The 26,549-nt window shown below is 41.8% G+C and overlaps 1 protein-coding gene across 1 annotated transcript in view; it reads right to left on the minus strand.

Annotated features, from left to right (window-relative positions):
* Positions 1–26,549, minus strand: part of LOC149462377 (uncharacterized) — a 459,390-nt gene that overhangs the window by 12,510 nt on the left and 420,331 nt on the right. The window contains exons 97-98 of the mRNA XM_089676871.1: positions 18,895–18,903; positions 7,817–7,873 (exon numbers count right to left, since the gene is read on the minus strand). Coding sequence (XP_089532997.1) covers positions 7,817–7,873; positions 18,895–18,903 — 66 coding nt within the window. The remainder of the gene's footprint in view (positions 1–7,816; positions 7,874–18,894; positions 18,904–26,549) is intronic.

Below are 26,549 nucleotides of genomic sequence, written 5' to 3' on the forward strand. Positions count from 1 at the left end.
CTAGAGTCTTAAATAAGGAAAATGTATCTTAAATCTTAATAATGTAATATCCTAAATAAAGAAAAAAAATAAAACTAAAGCCAAAAGTATAGTTGGAGTTTTTCTCAGCAGAGCTGAGGAAAAGGCGTTCAACCTCCTAAAATACTAGCAAAAAAACATAGCATGATGAAGACAGGTCTATAAAGGGGCTGGCTTAACATTTTTTGTTTGCCAGTATCCAAATATCCTGTATGTGACAGTTTACCCAAATGACTAAGAATGACTGAATTCCCATTCCCTCAATGGACAATAAAGAAGAAGATTCAACTGACCTGTAAACAAGAGGGAATATTGGCAGATCAAAACTCTACAGCATGCAGAGTACAGTAGTGATTAAAAACAGAAAAAAATACTAAAGAAAAAAAGACAATTAGTACAAAGACCAAATTCCATATATATACACATACACACCTACATATATACATATATATGAACAAGAGAACACCCAAAGAGGAGGATTGTGTTTCTAAACCTATGCTGTTACATTTGACCTGAATATTAGGGTTTTTTGTATACTGTAGAAACTGCTGATGGTAAACTGATACAAAAAAAAAGGCCGTGGCTATTAATTTCCTCAATAACATTCCTTGAAATTAAATTTCCCTCATGTTCTTGAATGTGTTATTTTACATACCAGTCAAAATGTTAATGATAGGGCTAGAAACTGGGATGTATTTACTAAAGCTGGACAGTAAAAAATAAGGCTCACATCTGCATAGAAACCAATCAGCATCTAACCTCAACTTGTTCAATTATGCTTTGGTAATAAAACCTGGAAGCTGATTGGTTTCTATGCAGAAGTGAGCCCGATTTTGCACTCTCCAGCTTTAGTAAATAAACCCCTGTGTCTCCTGTATAATCAGTGTACTTGAATCAATTTTAAACCCAAAAAATAAAATATATATATTATGCAGCTTACGAATCCTTAAATGAGGAAGCTGTATTAGTTGTGTTAACATTTCTTTCTTTATTTTCACCTGGTGATCTGGCCAGTAATACACTTGCTGTCTTAGGGTGTCTGCAGTCCGGATGGAGGAACAATGGAGCCACCTTTGGACAGCAGCATTGTCAAAATGAGGAAAGGTAGTGTTAGCTGCACTAGAAAATTTAGATGGACTTAACAGTTTTTTCCTTTCCGGATAAAGGTTTTATATAAATTAATAAAAGATGACCATTGTAAGCACCCCTGTTAGTAGTCCCACCCGTCTGTTAAAGGAAACTGAAAAATAACAGACTTACTAGCCAGATCAAAATAAAGCGAAAATGCCTAAAAAAATACAAGTAATGCAGGCACCTCTTCTAAAAACTGGTAAGCTGCACTATAATACATTTTTGGTTTTGGGGTTTAATACTGCTATAACTATAGACTATTTCCTGAAATTGGTTCTGTTCTCCTCTTAGCTCAAGTGAAATATACAATAGCCTCCACCACACTGACCAAAAGAAAAGCCGATATTTTTAATAACGAGTGTTCTAAAGGCAGAAGTGATCTAAAGGCAGAAGGTTTTTGTACCATAATGCATTCTATGCAAGTGGCCCTACCCCAGCCCCCGTTATACTTACCTGAGCCCGATCTTGATCCAGTGATGTGCACAAGAGCAGTGGCTCTCTCTGCTCTCTGTCTCCTCACTGGACAGAGAGGCAGCAGTGGGAGCCACTGGCTCCTGCTGCTTTCAGTTACAGCCAGTGAGGAGAGAGGGGGGCAGACCTGAGTCAGCTCTGTGTGTCAATGAATGCACAGAGCTGGCTCAGGAGTGAGCATGCAGGAGTGTCACCATAGCAAGCCGCTTGCTATGGGGGCACATGACAAGAGGAAGGGTCCAGGAGCGCTGGCAGGGGGCCTCAAAAGAGGAGGATCAGGGCTGCTTTGTGTAAAACCACTACACAGAACAGGTAAGTATAACATGTTTGGTATTTTGAAAAAGAAAAAACCCTGATTGGTTACAATCACTATAACCATTTGCTGACTGTTTTACTGCTACAGGGCGGCTGCTCTGGGCAGAACCACGTAAATATACATATAAATATACATGATTATGAATTTTTGAGTAGGGGGCGCACACGCTGTCCTACTAGCACTGTCATTTGCCCCTGTAGGTGTCAATCACAGAGTCCTGACCAGCAATTCATGGCTGGGATTTGACGATTGGTGGAGCAGCTGACAGGAGAGAGATCTGTGGGTGTAAACAATACAGATCTCTTTCCTGTCAGCGGAGATGTGCTGGTTTTTATCGCTCTGCAAAGCAGGGAGATAAAAACCAGCATGTCCCCTAGTAAAATGCTACACAGTTAAATCACTCCCTAACACGCGGTTAACCCTTTGATCGCCCCAGATGTTAACTCCTCTGCCCAGTGTCAGTGCTTTTTATTAGCACTGATCACTGTATTAGTGTAACTGGAGATGGCAGTTAGTCAGTTCCCACCCAGTGTCAGTGAGTGTCAGAATGCCCGCCACAGTCCCACTAGAAGTCGCTGATCACTGCTACTACTAGTATAAAAAATCAATAAATAAAAATTTAAACTATATATATCGCCATTTGTAGACACTATAACTTTCACGAAAACCACTTAATATACACTTATTGGGATTTTTTTAACCAAAGACATACATGACATGTAGCAGAATACATTTTGGCCCAAATTTATGAAGAAATTTCTTTTTTTTATTTTTATTGGATAGGTTTCACAGCACAAATTAAAAAAATAAATTTTTTTTTAATTTCAGGTTTTTTTATTTATAGCGATATAAATTTCATTTGTGCGCTTGTGTACAGGATTGCATGACCGCACAATTGTCAAAGTAGAGCAAAAAATGACCTGGTCATGAAGGGGGTAAATCTTCCAGAGGGCATGTAGTACTCAACACTAATGTACGTGGGGAAGGAAGTTAGCTAACAAAAATCAAGCAGTTTTGGTCAGACTCCTAACTGAACAGGAAATTCAGTCAGATCATATTAGAAAAAGTTTATTATCTTATACTAGTATATATCTGAACAGGTCAAGCAAATAGTAATTGTCTCATGTCATTTGACTTATCAAGTCTATATATGTCATAGGGGGTTATTTACTAAAGGCAATTAGACTGTGCACTCTGCAGGTACAGTTGCTCCAGAGCTTAGTAAACGAGTAGAAGCTCTGCTGACTTCCATCATCCAATCATGTGCAAGCAAAAAATGCTGTTTTTTTCTTTTCCTTGCATATGATTGGGTAATCTTGGCAAAGGGAAGATTTACTTCATTTACTAAGCTCTGGAGCAACTGCACTTTCAGAGTGCACAGTCTATTTGCCTTTAGTAAATCAACTCCTAAGCAGTGGCGGACTGACAACTCATGGGGCCCCAGGCAATAGGGGATCATGGGGCCCCTGTGTCCTTGCCCAAACTCAAAAAAGCCTATGAAAAAGGTGCCAGGGGCATCTCATGGGGCCCCCTACTGACCCTAGGCCCTTGGGCAGTGCCCAAGTTTCCAAATGGTCAGTCCGCCCCTGCTCCTAAGTATTCATCTTGTAAGGGCATTCCAGTTCCTGTTTGTCAGTGCTGCCTGGTCACAGTCATAGCATGGAGTGGGATTTGTGGGAGGGAAAGGAACTGATTGGCTGTCTCTTGTTATGATGCTTTTTCCCCTATTAGGGTAAGTACAATTTTGTAAGCTTCTCTACAGAAAGTGCTAGTTATAGTTCCAGCTTCTTTAGGTAGAAAGCACACCCCTCTCAAGTCTTTTTAGAATTTTGAATTGTACAAATGTTATTCAGGATACAAAAGAGAAATTCTGCAAATTCAGAAGAATGTAGTTTCTGTATTTGGTGGCCAACAATAGAAACATTGCTAATGATAGTATTGCTAATCAAGCTGCTGGAACGCTTCAGCACTTCTTGAAGCTTGTTGAAAGCCTGTTTGCTTAAAGCAGAGTTCCAGTTTTTTTTGTGTTTATTAAAAGTTAGCAGCTACAAAAAAATGTAGCTGCTGACTTTTAATAAACACACACTCACCTGTCCCAGGGTCTAGCGATGTGCTCACCCACACCGTCCCTTCTCTTCTCTTCCTTACACTGGCATCTCAACTATGGGCACCAGGCTTGACAGCTTGCAGCTTAATAGCCAGGTGCCCACTGCACATGTGCGAGTTGCACTGCACATCCTGATTGGTCTGGCAAGTGTACCAGCAGACTTCAGGAGGAAGGAGGGAGGTCGAACTTCCGGCTCACTTTGCCGCGGTGAATTGAGCCGGAGGTGGGAGCGGGTACCTGTCAGAACCAGGTATCCGCTCCCCTCCCCCCCCCCCCCCGAAAAGTGTCAAATATGGCAGTGGAGGGGGGAAAGACAAAAAAGCAGAGCTTTCACTTTTGGGTGGAACTCCGCTTTAAAGTAGCAATCAGTAATCCCACTAGGATCTGTGTTCAACATTTACAAAATTGAGTTGAATGGTACTTTAAAACCTTCAACAAAACTTGCTGAAAGCTCTGCAAATGCTCTGTCAAAGCTTGCTGTTTATACTGCTCTTATACAAGCTAAAGTCTGTGTCAAACAGGCCAAACTGGTGTGACCTGGTTTATTTTTGCATGCTCATATGATCTTTGGATTTATGAAGAGCTTTTAAGGACAGACAGATTTCCCTTGGCACTAGTGAAACATGGTACATTTGATGATTTTTATTTTCTGAGTGATCTAACTGAACACGAGTACTTTTTCTTCTCTGAAGAAGATACTGAAATGTAAATACTGTTACACTCCTGTCTGGGCATGGCAGTGGAGTCCATGTTTGGAGAGATTTCCTTTTACCTCATATTATATCCTCAGGAAATCTCCCCATTGGGTCACTGATTGCAAAAACACGGGACAGGGGTCCTAATCAAATTCCTACTCTGTCAAAAATGTAATTAATTTTTTGGCTTTATAGATACTTTAAATGATGCAAATGTTTGGTGACCAATGTTGTTTCTCCAAAATATGTCAATCTAGCCTATGTACTGTATATATCATGATATTACTGTCTATTTGCAAATATTAGCAAGAATCATAAAAATATACAATATGACTGAAAGTTTCTTCACCAGTAGTGATATATACAGTATTGTAATTTTTAACTCTTAAGTTATTGATATATTCATATTACAGATTGCCCTTCAAGTCATGTAAGCTGTTTTAAGACAACTAGGGTTATCAGTCTTTCAATTTTAAAGGAAAGTCCAGTTGTAAGTCATTCAGTCATACAATCTCCTAGCAGTCAGGTAGCGGAGCTGCTTAACCACTTCAGCCCCAAAAGGTCCCCCCCCCCTTTCTGACTAGGCAATTTTTTGCTATTTGGCACTGCTCTATTTCAACTGGTAAATTGCATGATCACGCAACACTGTACTCAAACAAAATTTATGTCATTTTTTTCACACAAATAGAACTTTCTTTTGGTGGTATTTGATCACCACTGGATCTTAATTTTATATATATATATATATATATATATATATATATATATATAAATGAAAAAAGACCAAAAATTTTTTAAATAATGATATTTTCTACTTTTTACTATAAAAATTTCCAATAAACTCAAATTTAGTCATACTGCTACATGTCCCAATACATGTAAATTAATTGGTTTGTGTGAAAGTTATAGTGTCTACAAACTATGGTATACAGTATATATTAGAATTTACGCACCTTTTACTTCCTGACTACCTATCACATTACTCAAGGTGCTAAAATGCCACGGCAATACAAAAATCCCCCATATGATCCCTTTTTGGAAAGTAGACACCCCAAGGAACTTGCTGAGAGGCATGTTGAGTCCATGGAAGATTTTATTTTTTGCCTCATATTTTTGGAAAATGACAGAATTTTTTTTGTCACTTAAATGATTTATTGCTCACACATGCCATTTATATATGTAGAATAACACCCCAAAACACATTCTGCTACTTTTCCTGAGTAAGGGAATACCACATGTGAGAGACTTTTTGGCAGCCTAGCCATATACAGGTCCAAAATCCAATGACAATCTTCAGGCTTTCAAAAGGCATATATTCTCATGTCACTTCTTTACTACCTATCACAGTTTCAGAGGCCCTAAAATGCCAGGATAGTACAACCCACCCTTCCCCCCAAAATTACGTTCTGGAAAGTAGACACCCCAAGGAATTCAATAAGAGGCATGGTGAGTATTTTGCAGATATCATTTTTTGTCACAAGGTTTTGAAAAAGAAAATAAAGAAAACAAAAAATACATTTTCGTTTTCTTTCTTCATTTTTCAGAAACTTGTGGCAACAAATGAGATCTGCAAAATACTCAACATGCCTCTTAGAAAATACCTTGGACTATCTACTTTCCAAAAAAGGGGTCATTTGGGGGGTTGCTTCTACTATCCTGGCATTTCATGGCCAACATTAGAAGCTTATGCCACACATCACCGGCTCTTTTAAACAAGCCATTCAGTTTATTTCCAGTATGATAGATCATTCAACTACATAACTGTTAATATATCTAATTTGCCCTAGAGTTTAGTGAATACGAAGAAGTTTCACTTTGTAAGAAATACCCAAGAATCACCTGCAAGGGACATTTTTTAAAAAACTGCATTTTTACTTGCATGATTGGATGATGGTCAGTTGACCTTCACCTGATTTACTAAGCTCTAGGGCAAATTCCCTTGCAAATTGCAATTTCCATTGCAAAGTGAACAGCCTTTTTGCCTTTAATAAATCAACCCCATTTTTTCTACCTAGTGCATGGGGGTTCACACTTGGGTCAAACAACTGTGCATATCTATACATCCCTCTGTGTATGAGAAGATCAAATAGCTATTCTGACTTTGCACATTTCTCTAATTACCATCTTAACCATGCCCATGACCCATTCAATTTTAAATATATTTATTTCAAAGATATACCAAAGCTTTACTTTAGTCACAAAAATCATATGCACAAATTTTAATTTATCCACACGAAAAAAATAAAAGATTTAAACTCACTGTAAGATAAATGGTTTCTCAAGCCTTCCTTCAAAAGACTTCAGAAATTATACCATTGGGGTTTTACATTTTTTACCAGATAACTTGAGTAAATAAAGAAAACACCACAGCAGGAGTGCAAGACAATCTTTAATCCCTGAACAGCTGTCTATACTGTAGCCCCTACCACCATATTAAGATCGAATGACAGGTGAATGGCTGATACATGTATTTATCAGGGGCTCACATTCCTGTAGTGCTAAATGTGTTATGAATGTAACTTCAGCACTGTAAGAAGTAATCATAGTTAGGGCTTATGTTGATGGACATTCTTTTCAAATGCAAATGTACGTGTCTGGATGTAAATTGTTTATGTGACAAGAAAAGACTGAGTTTGATCTACTTTGCCTGCAGTTTGAATGCACATCAAGAGGACATGCTGCAACCAAAGAAAAACATTGCAATGCAATGCAGGTCAAATACAGCTTCTGAACTGCTTAATTAAAGTCAATGTGATATTGCATTGTTGCAGGAAAACACCTGTCATCCCGAGCCCTTATTGCCACTTGCAATCACAGAGAAAACTACTGCCTATGTTTAGGATATATTTATGTCTCCCTCCTAGAAATCTGGAAAATGCAAGCCATCAGATAGCCATGGGTGTTGTAGGATACGTTGGAAATAATGACCCTTGACTTTTCATTATGGTAAAGTCAAGGGCTTTAGACTATTCATTTACACTCATTAATATTGTAGAAGGAAATTGAAGCAAATACAAGGCACACCATATTCTGAACTAGTAAATAAACATGATACTTGTATAATTGGTTAGGACTCACCAGGCTGGATATGATCACTTATTCTGTGTTGAGATGCTGGTGTTGTTTGCAAAACAGCTATAGATGTGTAGAGATGAAAGTGAAAATAAAATAAACCATGGTAAAAAATACTAGTGATCCAGATAAATAAATTGTGCTATGATTTGTCTTTGCATAAGCAAAATTATTAGATGTTATAGATTGTATGTACACTCACTGGTCACTTTATTAGGTGCACCTCTTCATTTACTTGGTAATACAAATTGCTAAGCAGCCAAATCACATGGCAGAAACTCAATGCATTTATGTATCTAGATAGTGTGAAGACGACTTGCTAAATTTTAAACTGAGCATCAGAATGGGGAAGAAAGTGGATTTAAGTGACTTTGAACGTGGCATGGTTGTTGGTGCCAGATGGGCTGGTCTGAGTATTTAAAAAACTGCTGATCTACTGGGATTTTCAGGCACAACCATCTCTAGGGTTTACAGAGAATAGTCCAAAAAAAGAGAAAATATCCAGGGAGTGGCAGTTGTGTGGACGAAAATGCCTTGCTGATGTCAGAGGTCAGAGGAGAATAGGAAAAAGTTGCTGCGATATTCAGATTGCCAGGGTCAGAATCTGACATAAACAACATGAAAGCATGGATCTATCCTGCCTTGCATCACCGGTTCAGGCTGGTGGTGTAATGGTGTGGGGTGTATTTTCTTGGCACTAGCAAGGTGTACCTAATAAAGTGGCCGGTGAGTGTATATCTACTGTAAATTAGTTAGATGCTTGGTGCTACTGAAGCACCAAATGTAGTTTTCCTTGACATTTTCAAAATTTTTGCTGTTAAGCCTGAAGGTTGTAGAAAAAAAATGTAAATGTGACTGAATTTGAGACATGCCAGACAGCAATTATGTGTTAATTTGTGTGGGAAATCCAAGAAGATGAGGTGAAGAAGTGGACTCATTCAAAGACCATGCGGGTGCTAAGCAGGTGTCACTGGTGTACTGAGCACTGATACACTCAAACAGTAAAAAAGTGTTTTTTATGTTTGGAAAACACTGTCTACATGCAAGCATTCATTCATACTACACAATAAAAATTAGGCTTTATGGGTTTACCCACTTTTTAATTTTCTAGCTAGTGCTGCCTCCTTTAATATGCTGTAAAAATAAATGAATGCTTGATTTTAATGCATTTTACCAAAAGATTCCTGAAAAGGCATTGAAAATTGCCATACACCTTGTGAGTGCTTATAAGTCAAATACACGTTACAATGAACTTAAAAAAAAATAGATTTTTTTTTTTTAAAGCTGTTCAATATATCTGACTTTCAGTACAAATTTTATGAAAAACCAGAATAAGAAGCTTACAAGTAGCCATACATTAAATAGACTAAATATTGGCAAAAAACTTCCTTTTTAAGTTAATATTGATTACTTCAATCTTTCTTTTTGAAATGACTAGTAATGTGGGAGGAAGAAGAGAAAAAGCTTGCAGGAGAACGTAATCTTAGAAACAGTACAGAAAGAGTCAGTTGTGCTTAATATGCAAGGCTAAACCAGGTACCAGAATGGACAAAACAAGAGAGACACGAATAGTATAATCAAGTATACATTTTATGTAGTGATATTTCACTTATAACATTCTGAAACCTGCTCTGAGTTGTAATAATAGGTTATGTTGTGTTAATCTCCTCTTGGAAGCACGCAGGGACAGATTTACTAAAACTGGCGTGCTCAGAATCTGGTGCAGCTGTGCATGGGAACTAATCAGCTAATAATTTCAGCTTGTTCAATTAAGCTTTGACAAGAAAGCTTGGAATCTGACTGGTTTCTATGCAAAGCTGAACCAGATTTTGCACTCTCTAGTACTAAACCAACTAGGTAGCTCTAGGTCTTTGAAAAGATTTATACAATGAACTCTTCAGGAAGGCTTAAGGGCAACTTATAGAGTATAGATCCTGTGGAAATACTATGTAATACTATGCAAATGGATTTGAACAGTCTTTTTAAGATTATCACACATAAGTGAATAAAAAAAAATGTCCAAAGTTTTTGGGTGAATGTAAGTAATAGCTTCTTTTAACCAATGGCAATGAGCTCTGCACTGGAGTTTTTCAGACACATAAGAAGAAAAAGGGTGATTTAACTCACTGGTATTAAATCATAGCAAATTTTGGGTGGATTTGGCCTTTAAACAACACTTAAAGAAAAATTGTTTGAGGAGTGCAAAAACCTATAAAGAAAATATACTTTGCTATTCTTTTTTTTAGGTTCTCTATTCTGTTGCTGAGAGATGGTCCACTGAGGTCTACTGGAAAAGCAACACTTTTAAGAGTGTCGATCTTTGTGGTCACCTGCAGCTCTCACTGTTCCCTCCTTTAAACATAGAAGTCAGATGCAAAGTCCCTGGAAGTCAACATGTTTGTAAATGTAAGTTTCCCAGTGAACTTTGGGGTACCACATATCAGAAACATTTTCCTATGTTACATGGTCTCAACACTACAGATACTCTGCCAAAAGTATGGTTCTCCCAGAGGATACTTTAGGCATGTTCAGAGGGTTTATCTGCTTGAGAAAGTAAAAAAAATAGGAGGCAATAACTGCACATATACAAGGCATATTTCAGATAAGTGGACATACATCAGGGAAATCTGACCTTTTATAAAAATGGTGCACAATTTAATAGTAACATTCTTAAATCTTTGACCTCTGTTCAGAAAGAGTTTAAAATGTTTTCACTTTTCTTCTACAGTAAACATTTTGATTATGTTAGCATGCTATCTATTCAGACAAACAGTAGGTGCAACAGCCGGTCTCATATTTTATTCTGTAATTAGTAGTTCTGCCTTTAGATGGTAGTATTATTGCATAAAGTAATGTTTTTCCTTGCTGAAATACATTAGAATAATGTAATTATTTTTTGAAAATCAGTTTATTTGAATTTACAGATGTACAATAGTAATGTACATGGACAAAATACAATTAGTACAGCTCATGCAGGAGCTATTGCCCAAGTGCAATTCAAAAAAAGTACAGGAAGCAACTTAAAAAACAAAAAGCAATCAAAAAACAGTTTGCAAGGCTCATGCACACAACAGAATCACCAATCAGAGACCATGTCACCTAGATGAATAACAGTGGACATTCAGGTGTCAGATGGAGTGGCAGTTGAGGAGTTCTCTAACCAACAGGACCAACAGAGCAATAGCTTTTCAGGTATAGAATAGAAGACGTAAAAGATTTCTAAATTAGGGGCCAGTTCTTCGACTAGGCCTAAGAGACACAGCCTGGGTGATAAGGCAATAGGGATATGAACCACTGAATTAATAAATCTGTAAGACCTGTCACCACCATATAACTTTTGCAGGACACGACCAAAATATATGAATGTAGTCCCCCACGGAGTGTGAACATCTCCAGCAAGTGGGAGATATAGAGGATCCATCTTGTGGAGCCTATGCGGAGTAAAAAAGGCTACATGGATCATTTTAAATTATCTTAGTTTATCCCTGATGGACACCAGATGGTTAAAGGGGAAGTCCCATACCTCAGATCAGTCTTCATCATCCATCTCAGGGACATCAGTACTCCACTTCTGTTTAAGGGAGGTCAGGTCAGGTAAAGCTGCAGTTAATAGGCAGCGGTTGAGCTCGAAGGTGGGCTTCTCCAAGTCGGGCACTCGCAGGGTAGACTCTAATTCAGAATAGGAGAGTTCTAGCTGAAGATCAGGGAACTGAGCATGGGCAACTTGAAGATATCTAAACTGTTAGTTGGATGGAAGGTTGAATTTTAGTTTATAAGAGGGGAAAGGCAGTAGTCTACAATGCTCAATATTATGTTCCAATGTTTTTATTTTGTATTTAGCCCACACTGAGGGATGTGGAAGGGTGTAGAAGTAGGGAAGGGAAGGGTTGAGACAAAGAGGTGTATGGGGAGACAATGTACTAAGTGGGATACTGAAGACCCATTGTCCAGGCTTTCAGTGTGGTGAGCATGGATGGGGTTAAAGCATAGGGGGCCTTTTGACCTCTAAATAACAAGCATTGGAAAGCTTCTACAGAATTAAGAATAGCAGTCTCTAATAAGGTGGAAAAGCTGGTACATTTAGGTTGCAACCACCAATGCACTATAACCAATTGCAAGGCGAGGAAATACTTGTAACAATCAGTCATGGCCAACCCTCCCTGTGAAGAGGGTCTAGTGAAAACCTATATATAGGTGGCTTAGCGCCCCATAAAAAGGAAGTGAAGAGCTGATTGAGTTGAACAAAAAAATTTTTGGAAGCCATTGAGGTGAGTTATGAAACCGATCCATCCATCCAATTAGAGAGAGGGGAAGATTGCCCCATGCCTTCAGTTTACCCTTGACCTAGGACAGGAAGTAAATTAAGCACCTTAAAATCATAGACATTACGGGAGATCTCTATCCCCAGGTAAGTAAACGTGCAAACCCACTGCAGTGGAAGGGCCCCAGAGATCGACTGTTGCACCCCATCATCCACAGGAAACAATTGTGACTTATGCCAATTGAGTCGTATGTCTGTAAATTCTCACCAGCCCACCCTTAAGCCTGTAATACTGGGAGGAACTCTGAGTGCTTCAGCAATTGGTTCCATCACTAGAACAAACAACGTTGGAGAGAAAAAGCCAACCTCTGTAAAGGGAAAATGGCGATGGGAAGAGGCCCCCCAGACAAACACGGGCCAGGGGGTTTTGGTAGATAGCTTTCAGCCAATCAATAAAACAGAGTGGGAAGCCCATCCTCCTCAGCACCTCCTACAGATACATCCATTCAACAGTGTCAAAAGCTTTCTCTATGTCGAGTGCAGCTATTGTTCTAGAGCCCTGGTTCAGATGTTGTGTGTGAATGTTGGAGAATAACCTGCGGATATTAATATTTGTGGATCTGTGCGGCATAAAGCCCATTTGATCCCCGTCTATTAGGGAGGAGACAACTTTACGTACTCTTGTGTTCAGAATTTTAGTGAGAATTTTGAAATCACAATTAAGTAAAGCTATAGGCCTATAAGAGGCACATAGTGCCCCCTTGACCCTGTCCCCATACAACTCCTACGGTCACCCTCCTCCTCCATCCTATGCTCCCTCACCCACATCTTCAATCTCTCCCTCTCTACTGGTACATTCCCCTCACCCCTAAAGCACGCGCACATCACTCCCATACTTAAAAAACCCTCCCTGTACCCCACCGACCTGAACAACCTTAGACCCATCTCCCTGCTGCCATTTACATCCAAACTCCTCGAGCGCTTAGTCTATAATCACCTAAGCTCCCACCTCAACCACAACAACCTCCTTGATCCCCTACAGTCTGGCTTCCGTCCCCTGCACTCCACCAAAACCACCCTACTCAAACTCACCAACGACCTGCTAACCGCCAAAGCTAATGGCCACTACTCAGTGCTCCTACTCCTCGACCTCTCCGCGGCCTTCAACACAGTTGACCACCCCTCCTCCTTAAAAAACTATACTCCCTTGGCCTCAGAGACTCCGCTCTCTCCTGGCCCTCCTCTTATCTATCCCAGCGCTTCTTCAGTGTTACCTTTAATGCTGCCACCTCCCCCTCTCTCCCCCTCTCTGTTGGGGTTCCCCAAGGCTCTGTCCTCGGGCCCCTTCTCTTCTCCATCTACACCTCCTCCCTTGGCCAACTGACACACTCCCACGGCTTCAACTACCACCTCTACGCCGATGACATACAAATCTACCTCTCTACCCCTCGTCTCACCCCTTCAGTCTCCACCCGAATCACCTGACTACTGAACGACATATCAGACTGGATGTCATTCCACTTCCTCAAATTAAACCTTTCCAAAACTGAGCTCCTAGTTTTCCCCCCAGCCCGCTCCCCCCCCCCCCCACTAAACTCTCCATCGCGACCAACAACGCCACCATCAGTCCCACCCCGCAAGCCAAAGTTCTAGGTGTCACTCTAGACTCCAATCTGTCTTTCCAGCCCCATGTCCAATTGCTGGCAAATTCATGCAGGCTCCACCTCCGCAACATCTCCAAAATACGTTCGTTCCTAACCCCAGACACTACTAAACAACTCATTCACTCCCTTATTATCTCACGACTCGACTACTGCAACTCCCTCCTCACCGGCTTACCTCACCACAGACTATCCCCGCTTCAGTCTATCCTGAACTCAGCGGCTAGACTCATCCACCTTACCAACTGCTCCGTATCCGCCACCCCCCTCTATCATTCCTTCCACTGACTTCCGATTACCCAACGCATAAAATTCAAACTACTAACATTAACGTACAAAGCTATTCATAATACTGCCCCAAACTACCTCACCGACCTGATATCCAAATACCACCCAACACGTACTCTTCACTCCTCTCCAGACCTTCTACTCTCTAGCTCCCTGGTCTCCTCCTCCCATGCCTGACTCCAGGACTTCTTCTGGTCTTCCCCCATCCTCTGGAACTCACTACCCCAATCCATCAGACTGTCACCTACCCTCCTCACCTTTAGGCGCACTGTCAGGAAAGGACTCACCGATGGTGGTGCTGGGGCTCACCTGCTGTGTGGGCTGCAGTATCAGTTCTCACCAGCAGGTGCTTTTCAGCAGCCAGGATCTTACTCCTGCAATCAAGCAATCACCTGAGGCTGATTGCAGGAGGTGTATTTAAGCAGTACCAGGCCTGCAATCAGTGCCTTGGTGTTTTCCCATGAGCCCTTGTTGTTCTGAACCTGTATCCTGTCTTCTACCTGCTTGACTCTTCTGCTCGTTTCTGACCACGACTGAACTCTGCCTGCACCGACCTGGCTCTACTTTTTGACTGTCCGTTTGCCTGCCCCTCTGTGCCATATCTGCCCGACTGTTCCTGACCCGGCCTGCCTGACCACTCCACCTCTCCATCTATGACTACGTCTGTGTTCCTGAACATATTGATATTAGTTGAAGGTTTGGCTTTTGTTTACTGTGCGTTTTATATATTTGTGCAGCTCTTAATAAATTATATTATTATTACATCATTCCTGAAGCCTGCTGTTCCCTGTGTCAGTCCACACATCTCTGGTCATACCTGGATCCTTGACACGCACCCTGAAAACCCATCTCTTCAGGGAAGCCTACCCCGCCCTCACCTAACTACCGATCTCCCCCACTCCTCCTACCACTCCATCCCCCACACCCATTTCCTCCTGTTCCACTATCCCCTCCCCCCTAGATTGTAAGCTCCCAGGAGCAGGGCCCTCGAACCCCTTGTGTAATGTATTGTTACTGTATTGTCTCATGTACTGTCTCCCACTATATTGTACAGCGCTGAGCAAACTTTTTGGCGCTATATGAATACTGTATAATAATAATAGTAATAATAATGTGGGGTATTTTGCTGGTTTGAGGACAAGGATAATGTGTGCCTCCTGCATAGATAAAGGTAAGGAACTAGAGTTGTATAAGGAAGCCAGTTTTGGGGCCTATAATTCCACATGTTCCTTGTAGAACTCGATTGAAATGCCATCAGGCCGAGGGGGAGGGAACTGTCATTAGGAACTGAAACTATAGCAGCCATAACTTCCTATGGGGTAATCTCTTGAACCAGAGGGGTGTGTTCTGAATCAGAAAACCAACTCTGTGCCAAGGGATCCAAAATGTAAACCAGTGATGCTGGGTGGAAGTCCGATGGGAGAGAGATAGAATATAACTTAGTGTAGAATAGTGTAAATTTGTCTTATATGGCTTCCTGTGTGGAAACAATCTCACATGTGGACTTATGGAGCTCCGGTATGATAGTAAGTGGATGCTCAAGCTGTGCAAACATAGCCAGGAACCTCTTGTTTGCGACTACATTGGTTTAATTGTGTTACTTCAGATAAATGGAGATGGAGTTCCCTCCTTACTGTGATGAGGTGGTCAAAATTATCAGGTGAAGGGGACTCAGAATATCACTAGGCGCTGTCTTCTACCAAGACCTGTAAAGTAGAGGTACGGGCTGATTGTTCTGCCTTTATAGCAGCTATGGTGGAGATATAGAGCCCTCTAGTTGATGCCTTAAAGGCATCCCAAATGATGTTTGGAGAAGTATACCCGACATTAGCGAGCCAGTAGTTCTGTAAGGCAGAAGGTAGGCTTTCGTTCCTGAAAGCTGGGGTGTCGGATCCACTGAGGATGTAACCACCACAGAGCTTTGGGAGTGTAGCTGGGTAGTACGCACTTTCAGAAAAAGGGGGCAATGATCTGACTAGAGGGCAGGTATCTAACCTCCTGCACATCATTAAGGAGGGAGGGGTTGGCGAAGGCCAAATCAATTCTAGAGGAAGTTTTGTAAGTCGTGAAAAAGCAGGAATATGCTCTAGATTGTGGATTCTTCCTTATCTCAGTGAGTAGAGTCTCTTGGGCCCACATGGAGAGATCAGTTGATGAAGGGGTAGGTCTGTCCAAATCAGGGGAGAGGGTGCCATTAAAATCTCCCATAAAGAGGATTTTAGCCAGGCAATGTGGTGTCAGCTTCTCCAGCAACATGTACAAGACATCCACCTTAAATGGAGGTGGTAAATATACATTCACTATGATATATTTCTGCATAGACACAGTAAGTACCAACAGTACAAATTTGCCCTGTGGTTCAGTGATAACCTCCTCTATCACACGAGAGGGATCATGAGAAGGAGGAGTAGGCGGCATGAAATACCTTTTGGATCTAGGGGTTTATCAAAGCTAGGATTTTGCTGCACATCAAATGCATTTCTTGTTGCATAATCACACGTGGAATGTGGATTTTAAGATATTGAAACATAAGAACACATTTAAATTTGTAATTTAAACCTCTAACATTCCAAGAGAGGACTGAGGGGTGTTGCATAGGTTTACTAGTCATTGCAAAAACAGCCAGCTTAACCATTCTAGGATAATGACAGAGGGGACATGGGAGACTCTGATGGGAAACAAAATGTGCAAGAGCCAATGCAGCAAAAACAAGAAAAAATACAACATTAAAACCATCCCTGAAAAAATAACTCCCTTCCGGAGCCCTGGGCGGTTGACACACGAGCAGTGCAGGCTTTGACCCTGAACTAGAGGCTTGGAATTCCAAGCCTCCTAAAACTGGTGTGGGGAACTCCTGAACAGACAAAAAAAGTCAGAGGCACACGGCATCCAAAAACATACAAAAAAATCAAAATCAGAACAAGTCTCTAAATATACAAACAGAGGCAACCGCTCCATACCAGGCAGATGTAGTGGCAGTGATGAAAGGCACATAACTGAGGATTCAGACTCCCTGCCCAGGGGTGACAAGGAGCTGCGTGAGAGTACATAAGTCATAGGAGACAATGCAGAAGAATAGGCACTGTAACAGTACAGATGCTTTTGTGGAGCAAAGTGGGGTGAACTAACAGAGTAGCTGTAAAGGTGAGTGGAGACTCACCGGGACTCCAGCCAGCTCTCCAGCTGGGGTGTCAAAAACCGGGCCGAGCTACCAGCCGGGATCCGAAGCCGACTTGGATACAGGAGACTGTACTTGAGACCCCACTCATGAAGTCACTTGCGCACATTAGTAAAAGACCTTCTGCACTGCTGGACCTCAGGAGAATAGTCAGGAAAAATGGAGATCTTGGCATTTTCATATATCAGGTCTTATTTACCACAAGGAGCATATCTTGACCTCAGTAGTTGAGAAGTTTGATAAGAAAAGGCAGCTCAGGACAGCCTGAAATCCATGGAGCTGGGGGAACTCTATGTGCCCTCTCTACCACAAATGTGGGAGGCAGGCCTAGGAGTATGATAAGAAACTATTCTGCAAACTCGGCAGGTTTGGCACCTTCTGCCCATTCAGGGATACCCACACCCATAGGTTATTGAGTCAGTTCTCCATATCCACTACCTTCTCCTGGAGTTCTTTCATCTGTCGCTGCTGTGCACAGATCTCCCTTGAATCTGTTCACACCGTATCTTCCATGGTAGAGGTGCAGGACTCGGCCTCCAAGAGTCTCACCTGGTTTTTCTCCATGTCATGGTGGATGAGGCTGATATCTGTAAACCGTGTGTCAATTTTGGAGGTGAGGGTCTCTTTGCAAGAGGTAATAGCTGCAAGAAGGTAGGCGGTGCTCGGGCCAGCATCCTCCATATCCACCAAGATAGTCTGCGTACCCGCAGAGACTGCAGTGCGAGGAGACCTCGTGTCCAAGATGGCCACCAGTGGCAGAGTGCGGGAAGAGCCTATCGGGGGTTTGATCAGCTTCGGCTTACCCAGAGACATCAGGGAGGCACCTTAGGACGTACTCTGGAATAAGAGTACCAAGGACTAGGCTGTGTCGAGAAGAGAGATCTCACCGCTCAGGATGTTAGCCAGGATCAGGTAGGAGCGGAGTTCAGGCTGCATATGTCTTCTTAGGTTCACATCCCAGCCACGCCCCATAATAATGTAAATTGCTATCTCTGTGTTCCTGCTGTTTTCCAATAAGACAAGAAGGGCTCAGTCATGTGTCCAGCACCAGCTCACTGCTAAGAGTCACATCTGCAGCAGCTTTCCAAAAGATTAACAATTTATCAATCACTTGATAACCTTTATTAGCAGCTTCATCTGTTCTACGTAAATATCAGTTTGTAGTTTTTATCCTAATACGTCCTCGCTAACACAGCCACAGTAGCAGTTTCAGTGACCAGTGTGCACAATTTCTTGTATGTTAACACAATGAGGCAACGGTGTAGTTAAGATATTAAGCCTGTATTCACACTAGTGCTGCTGCATATTCATGCTTTTTTAGTGTATTTTGTAGTTTGTTTTTGTGTGTGTTTTAATGCATTTTCATGCTTCATGCGCTTTTTATAGGAATAGGAGACTGGTTGTTAAACACCAAACTCTGACAAAAAGCATGCACTTTTCATACATTCCCCCTGAAATCTATGGGGCCAAAAACACATCAAAGAAGCACCTGCACCATTTCACAAATCACACTGCATCATATTGCATTGATGTAAACAGATACCAAACAGAACAATGCGATTTCCATCACTGTGCAATGCGGCACGATAGCAGACACAGGAGAAATCGCTCTAGTATGAATGGGAGCTGAAATTCACCAGTTTATTTTCTTGAGTGTTATTTTGTTTTACCTTCATTGTCTTTGATTTCAACTCACCTGTGCACGCTGTGAAAAGATAGAAAAGAATTTAGTTAATATTGTGGCAGGAACAAAAATCATCCTTCATTTAATCACTTTTCAGTTATAGGGAGTATATGGTATTTTTCAGTAAATGTGTCAAAGAACTCTTGCTTTATGTAAAAATTGCTACCAATGTGTGTTAGTCTCAAAACAATTGCTGCCAATGTGTGTTAGTCTCATTGAAACAATTATGTCATGTGCTCATTACATTTGCAGGCTCTACTTCCTGATTAACAGAGCTTCACAATGGTTGTGCTTTGTTGCAACACATCTCATTCCTACCAACACTGAAATTTAACTGCATAGCTTAGAGCATTTTGTTTGTGGTCTGCTTTCTAAGGATTAGGTAGACACACAAAATATTGTAGTGTCCTATATGGAGGGAACATACATTTTTCTTTAAAGCTGAAAAAGTATCCTTGCAGTGGTCCATCTATGCACTGCAAGGGCTAAATGCTTGTTTTGTCTACAGGTAGATGAATAAGTAGCTATATTTACCTTATCGCTTGCTCCTGCAGGCTTCTTCTATGCTGCTGTATGACTAATTCCCTTAAGCCGCATCCCTACGCCACTCTACCAGTCAGAGGCATTCCGAAGTCACCATGTACAATGCAGGACCAGCAGTGTGAACACTGAGGGTTCGCTCAAATCTAGTACAACCCCTGGCAAAAAGTATGGAATCACCACTCTTGGAAAATGTTCATTCAATTTTTTAATTACGTAGAAAAAAAAACAATCACAGACATGCCTCACAACTATTTTCATTTAACATTCCAACCTTCTAGCTTTAAGAAACACTTAAAAAAAAAAGAAACTGCAACTGTTTTTGCAGATCAAGCAGGGGAAAAAATATGGAATCACTCAATTCTGAGGAAAATATTATGGAATCTCCATGTACTTTGCATTTCTAAAACAAACATCTGCATCAGATTACAGCTGCTAATTAGTCTGCAGTTAAAAAAGAGTGGTTGCACACCTCGGTGAGCTGTTGCACCAAGCTGATTGACATGAATCATGGCTCCGTCACGAGAGATGTCAATTGAAACAAAGGAGAGGATTTTAAAACTTCTTCAAGAAGGTAAATCATCACAGAATGTTGCAAACGATGTTGGTTGTTCCCAGTAAGCTGTGTCTAAAATATGGACCAAGTACAAATCAAATGAAGAAGGTTGTAAAAAGGAAGCGTACTGGTAGACCAAGGAAGACATCAAAGCGTCAAGACAGAAAACTTATAGCAATATGCCTTGAAAACAAAAAATGCACAACAAAAAAATGAGGAACAAATGGGCAGAAACTGGAGTCAATGTCTATGACCGAACTGTAAGACATCGCCTAAAGGAAATGGGATTTACATACAGAAAAGCCAAACGAAAACCATCGTTAACACCTAAACAGAAAAAAGCAAGGTTATAGTGGGCTAAAGAAAAGCAATAAGGGGCTGTGGATGACTGGATAAAAGTGATATTCAGTGATGAACCACAAATCTGCCATGGGCAAGGTGATGATGCTGGAACTTTTTTTTGGTGCCGTTCCAATGAAATGTATAAAGATGACTGCCTGAAGAAAACATTCAAATTTCCACAATCATTGATGATATGGGTTTGCATGTCAGGTACAGGTACAGGGGAGATGACAGTCATTAAATCTTCGATAAATGCTCAAGTTCATATTGAGAACTTTTCTTATTCCACCAATTAAAAGGATGTTTGGTGATGATGACATAATTTTTCAGGATGATAATGCATCTTGCCATAGGGCAAAAGCCATGAAAACGTTCCTTCAAGAAAGACATATAATAGGAGATTTACTAAAACTGGTTGACTCAGAATCTTGGGCACCTGTGCATGGTAGCCAATCAGCTTCTAACCTTAGCATGTTCAGTTAAGCTTCAGCAATAAAACCTGGAAGCTGATTGGTTTTTATGCAGAAGTGGACAAGATTCTGAGTCAACCAGGTTTAGTAAATAAACCCCATAATGTCAATGGCATGGCCTCCAAATAGTCCGAACCTCAATCCAATTGAAAATCTATGGTGGAAATGAAAGAAAATGGTCCATGACAAGGCTCCAACCTGCAAAGCTGATCTGGCAACTGCAATAAAAGAAAGTTGGAGCTGGATTGATGAAGAATACTGTTTGTCAGTTGTTAAATCCATGCCTCAGAGAATTCAAGTTGTTATAAAATCCAGAGGTGGTGCAACAAAGTACTAGTGGTGTACTGTAGTGTTTTTTCATGATTCCATAATATTTTCCTCAGAATTGAGTGATGTCATACTTTTTTCCTCTGCTTGATCTGCAAATCCAGTTGCAGCTGACTACAGTTTTCTTTCTTTTTTATTTTTTTAAGTGTTTCGTAAAGCCATAAGGTTGGAATGTTAAATGAAAATAGTTTTGAGGCATGTCTGTGATTAGTTTTTTTTCTCACAATTAAACAACTGAATGAACATTTTCCATGAGTGGTGATTCCATACGTTTTTCCAGGGGTTGTAACATCAGAAAACTGGATGTGCTTTTTTCCTCTACCCCTAGACAAAATGCATAGGGATGAGATTCAATGATCATGAGTTTGACCTGATCCCAGCCTGTTTGCAGTTTGGCAAACAGGTGAACAAATTGGCCATTTTGGCTAGTTTGCCTGCCTGAACACCCAGCTGATGTTTGTATACAAATGTCAGACTGAAGTCTGTCTTTTGTGGTGGTAGCACTGCTTGTGCTTTTATAAAGACCAGTTGGGGAATCTTGTGTGATGTCATTGACCAAATGCTACCCAGCATCCCTGGATGTTTTGTTGACATACAGCAGCTAACTGGGCATTTGTTATTTATGACTGGGGTAGCAGCAGGTTAACATAATTGGCACAGCGGGGCATTGTGTTGGCAGGTATTCTTTATTTCTGTGGATTAATTATGCCAGTCAATGTGATTGATGCTGATCTACATCAGGGGACACTTTTTGCTACTTTTTTTTTTCTAGTTTGTTTTTATTTATGTTTTTACTTTTACTTGCTGAATGAGTAACGCCGGGGCACACAAACCCTGTACCAACCTACCGACATGACAACCTGCTGCTCAACTATCTTAACCAGTTGCTATTTCAATTCCAAATGACAGATCCCCATCCCCATCACATTGACCAGATATGATCAAAAACATCAGATATATTTGGTCAAAGATATCACCAAGGATCTGGTTTATTCACAAACAGAAGTTGGTTGGGAATCTGTCATTTAGCACCAAAAGTTCCACCAGAGCAGAAATAGAGGTGAAATCCTCCAATAGTTCCCGTGACCCTGGTGACAAACTTTCTCTCACTTCCTGTTTTGGCTATGAGACAGGAAGTGAAGGGAAATCTCCCCAATGGGACACAGATGGCACAAACCCCTAGACAGAGATTATATTCCTCCCTTAATCTATTCAAAATGAAAAAAAGTGTTGCCTTTAGTTGTTCTATACCCAGAGTTCAGCCTGTTCAAAAAAATCAAGGAGCTTACAATTCTGGAATGCCCAGAATGCTAATTGTCTAGTAAAATTATTGATCCTCTGATCTTAATACATTCTAGGGCACTGTCCTGGAACAAGCATATTGCAACTGAAACCAGTGTGTAGTCAGTAGTTTTTGATCTACATGCTTGTTCCAGAACAGTGACTCAGATTGTGTACTTCTAGAAAGGGAGGCCTGGAGTAAAATGAGGAAAACCATGAACGAAGGTGGGCATGACAGGGGTTAAAGGGGTTTGGAGATGGGAGTCCTATTAGTATATAGGAAAGAAAGATGGGAAGTTCTACCTGGTGTTCAAGGTGGGAGCAGGTGGAACCAAAAGGGGTGGTCAGACAGGGTGTGGCAGGGGTCTTCAGTTGGAAAGAAGACTAGCCAGGGAAAACTTCACGCCAGTTCTCTCCCTTCTGACTTTGGCTCCTGAGGCCACAGCATGGGCAATTTCTAGAGCCTGCTATCTCAGTTTAGGGCATATGCTGCTGAGAAAGGTACCGACTGGCTGCATTTTCAGGTCTTAGGACTGCTGAGGGTAGTTGGGCAGGAGGATTCTGATTCTATGCCCCCTGCTGCCCCAAGTGCTCTGGAACACTTGAGCCCTGATGTCACTCCCTGGGTCCACTGTAAGTTGGCAGGTTTGGCCTTTTTGTTTAAGCTGTTGGGCTGTGCAAACTATACTAAGAATTTTTTGGTTTTCCAGGTTGTCAAGGGTTGGCGACCTGTGGATGCTCGTCGACCGGTGTACTTTGAGTTGTTGTGCTCCTCGTTTGGTGTACTTCTTAAGGTGTTATCATGTACCTGGTGATGGAGGCCAATGGAGAGAGGGCTTCCCTTGCGGCTAAGTTCTGGACTCCCCTGAGAGTGGAAAAGCGAGAGTCAGGCCCAAAGTTGCACAGGTCGCCTGTAGGAGTGCTGGTTGGTGGTCCACTCAGAAGCACAGCTGGTGCACGGAGATAGGTCTGCAGACAGGAGGCGCCTGTGTGTGGTATGCAAGCCCTTCCTGGATTTAGATGTTTACTGGGTAGTCGGTTCAAGCCAAGGTCAGGTACCAGGTGGGAATCAGAGCAGACAAAGTCAGATGGGATACCCGAGGTCATACATAGAGGAGCGAAAGAAAGAGTATCCGTAAGCCAAGCCGAAGTCAGATCAGGGGTAAGCAGAGTAGATAGGTCCAGGAGCAAGCCGAGTCGGTATCAGGAAATCACAGGTCACAATCACAGGAAACAGAAACAAGTCACGGGGAGCTAGAGATCATCCAGCAACTTGGGGAAGTGATGAACCTATTTATAAAGGCCGTCTGGCACCAAACGGAGGCTGATGTGTGCTTCTGCGGCCATGCAGGGAAATGCCAGATCTTCCAGAACTTCTGATGTGGACAGGACCCTGGCAGGTGTGCTCTTCATTCTATTAGGTAGTATTGTTCAGGGTGGCCTTTGCGTTGGCCTTCTTTGGGCTTTGCACCTGGAAGAATAGGTTAGCTCTTCTAAACGGAGGTTGGATGGATTGCAGGCGGCTGATGTTGTGTGTAGTGCTGGGTCAGAGGTTTTTTGGATTCGTAGATCCAAAACAGACCAGGTGGGTCATGGGGTTCAAGTAGAGTTATTTCCAGTGCAGGGTTCTGATGTTTGTTTGGTGGCCCGGTTTTTGGAAGTATGGATGAGGCGGGTTGGCCGTTTTTTATTGCATGTTGATGGCTCGGCGTTGCCTTGTTATCAGTTCGTTTCTGTGTTTCGGAGGGGTTTGTTAGCTTTAAGGCTTCATGTGACTGATTTTGCTTCAAATTATTTCTGCATTGGGGCGGCGACTGAGGCAGCAAAGTGGGTTTTGAGTGAGAGAGTGGGAAGCACATTGGTCGCTTGGAATCTTGGCGGTATTGCTTATATGCTCACCTGCAATTGTTGTAGGGGAATGCGGTGGGATTGCATGTTCCGTGAGTGTCTGTCTTTGGGGTTGTGCAGCTTACTGTTCTTGTGGGTGATGTGGGTTGTTTTTTTTTTTGGGTGTGATTATTATGATGTTTTGGTTTCTGTTGTAGCACTAATACGGTTTTGGAATTAACCAAATTTGATCCCAGTTTGTATTTGATGTATACAGGTGAAACTCAAAAAATGAGAATATCGTGCAAAAGTTCATTTATTTCAGTAATGCAACTTAAAAGGTGAAACTAATATATGAGATAGACTCATTACATGCAAAGCAAGATAGTTCAAGCCGTGATTTGTCATAATTGTGATGATTATGGCTTACAGCTCATGAAAACCCCAAATCCACAATTGTGAAAAGGTGCAATATTCTAGGCTCAAAGTGTCCCACTCTAATCAGATAATTAAGCCATAACACCTGCAAAGGGTTCCTGAGCCTTTAAATGGTCTGTCAGTCTGGTTCAGTAGGAATCACAATCATGGGAAAGACTGCTGACCTGACAGAAAACTGTCATTGACACCCTCCATAAGGAGGGAAAGCCTCAAAAGGTAATTGCAAAAGAAGTTGGATGTTTCCAAAGTGCTGTATCAAAGCACATTAATAGAAAGTTATGTGGAAGGGAAAAGTCTGGAAGAAAAAGGTGCACAAGCAGCAGGGATGACCGCAGCCTGGAGAGGATTGTCAGGAAAAGGCTATTCAAAAGTGTTGGGGACTTTCACAAGGAGTGGACTGAGGCTGGAGTCAGTGCATCAAGAGCCACCACACACAGACGGATCCTGGACATGGGCTTCAAATGTCGTATTCCTCTTGTCAAGCCACTCCTGAACAACAAACAATGTCAGAAGCGTCTTACCTGGGCTAAAGAAAAACAGACCTGGTCTGTTGCTCAGTGGTCCAAAGTCCTCTTTTCTGATGAGAGCAACTTTTTCATCTCATTTGGAAACCAAGGACCCAGAGTATGGAGGCAGAATGGAGAGGCACACACTGCAAGATGCTTGAAGTCCAGTGCGAACATTCCACAGTTTGTAAGTATAATAACACCTGCGCTATTAGCCAGTTACACGCTAAGCAGCCAGCCCTCAAGTGCCACAACCTAGGCACCAAACACAATAAAAACAGAGTCTAATAGTAGTGCAGTGCTACAAATACATGTGCATAAAGCATAATAAAAACATGGGTGTTAGATGGGAAATCCAATGCCAATATAATACCCCTTGCAGAACCTCATGCATAACAGGGGGTCTTTCCTAGTGACACATACAGTCCCAAATGAGTGAGTCCCAAGTAGGTAAGTGTCCTATAGGTGAAACAGCATAACACACTCAGAAAACTCTTCATGCAAGTGCTCCAAACTCTGTGTGAATCCACAGTGACAGGGGTGCCCCTTCACCTTCCTGCCCAGGCCCCTCAGGACCATTGAGCTAGATATGCCTCTTTAAGATCCTCCAAAAGGATGGAATCCTTCTTAGCTGTGGTAATGCAACTCTCTCCTCCTCTGGTAGGTAAGTATCCAGACGCTGTCTCCTAATACTGGGATGAGTATCACTCCATATGCATCCCCAGTGAAGCAAAGAGATCCAACATAGTGTAAAATCATTTATTGCAAACCATCAAAATAAAAAGTGCTTACTCACATTGCATCAGATAACAATCAGAGTTTTCACCACACTAAGGGTGTACTGCATGTGTAGGCAATGCTGGGGTGCACCAAGATGGCGCCCATGCCGGATATGATGTCACTACGTAAACTCCTTCGGCCCCTCCTACTGGCGTATCTACGCGTTACGTCACGATTGAAACACATGACTTCCTCAGGATTTACCACAGTTTGTGTTGATTTGGGGAGCCCTGTCATCTGCTGGTGTTGGTCCACTGTGCTTCATTAAGTCCAGGGTCAACACAGCCTTCTACCAGGAGATTTTGGAGCACTTCATGCTTCCTTCCACAGACAAGCTTTATAGGGATGCTGACTTCATTTTCCAGCAGGACTTGGCACCTGCTAGACTTTCAGCATATCTTTTCTGCTTTGTTGACAACAGTGTGCATGTGCACCCAAATGCGTCTGCTCACAGAGACTTCCTGGTATCATTGTTGGTGTTTATGCAAGCAGCGCAGCACAGCCCCACCCCTTCCCCACCTAGCCCCGCCTCATCTACTATGTCATATGTTTTCTTATGAATGAGGATGCACAAGTGCTCTGACAAGAGCTGTATGAACT

Source organism: Staurois parvus, unplaced genomic scaffold (genome assembly GCF_062004578.1).
Source record: "Staurois parvus isolate SC_StPar_1 unplaced genomic scaffold, SC_StPar_1.0 ptg000175l, whole genome shotgun sequence".
In the NCBI taxonomy this organism is placed as follows: domain Eukaryota; kingdom Metazoa; phylum Chordata; class Amphibia; order Anura; family Ranidae; genus Staurois; species Staurois parvus.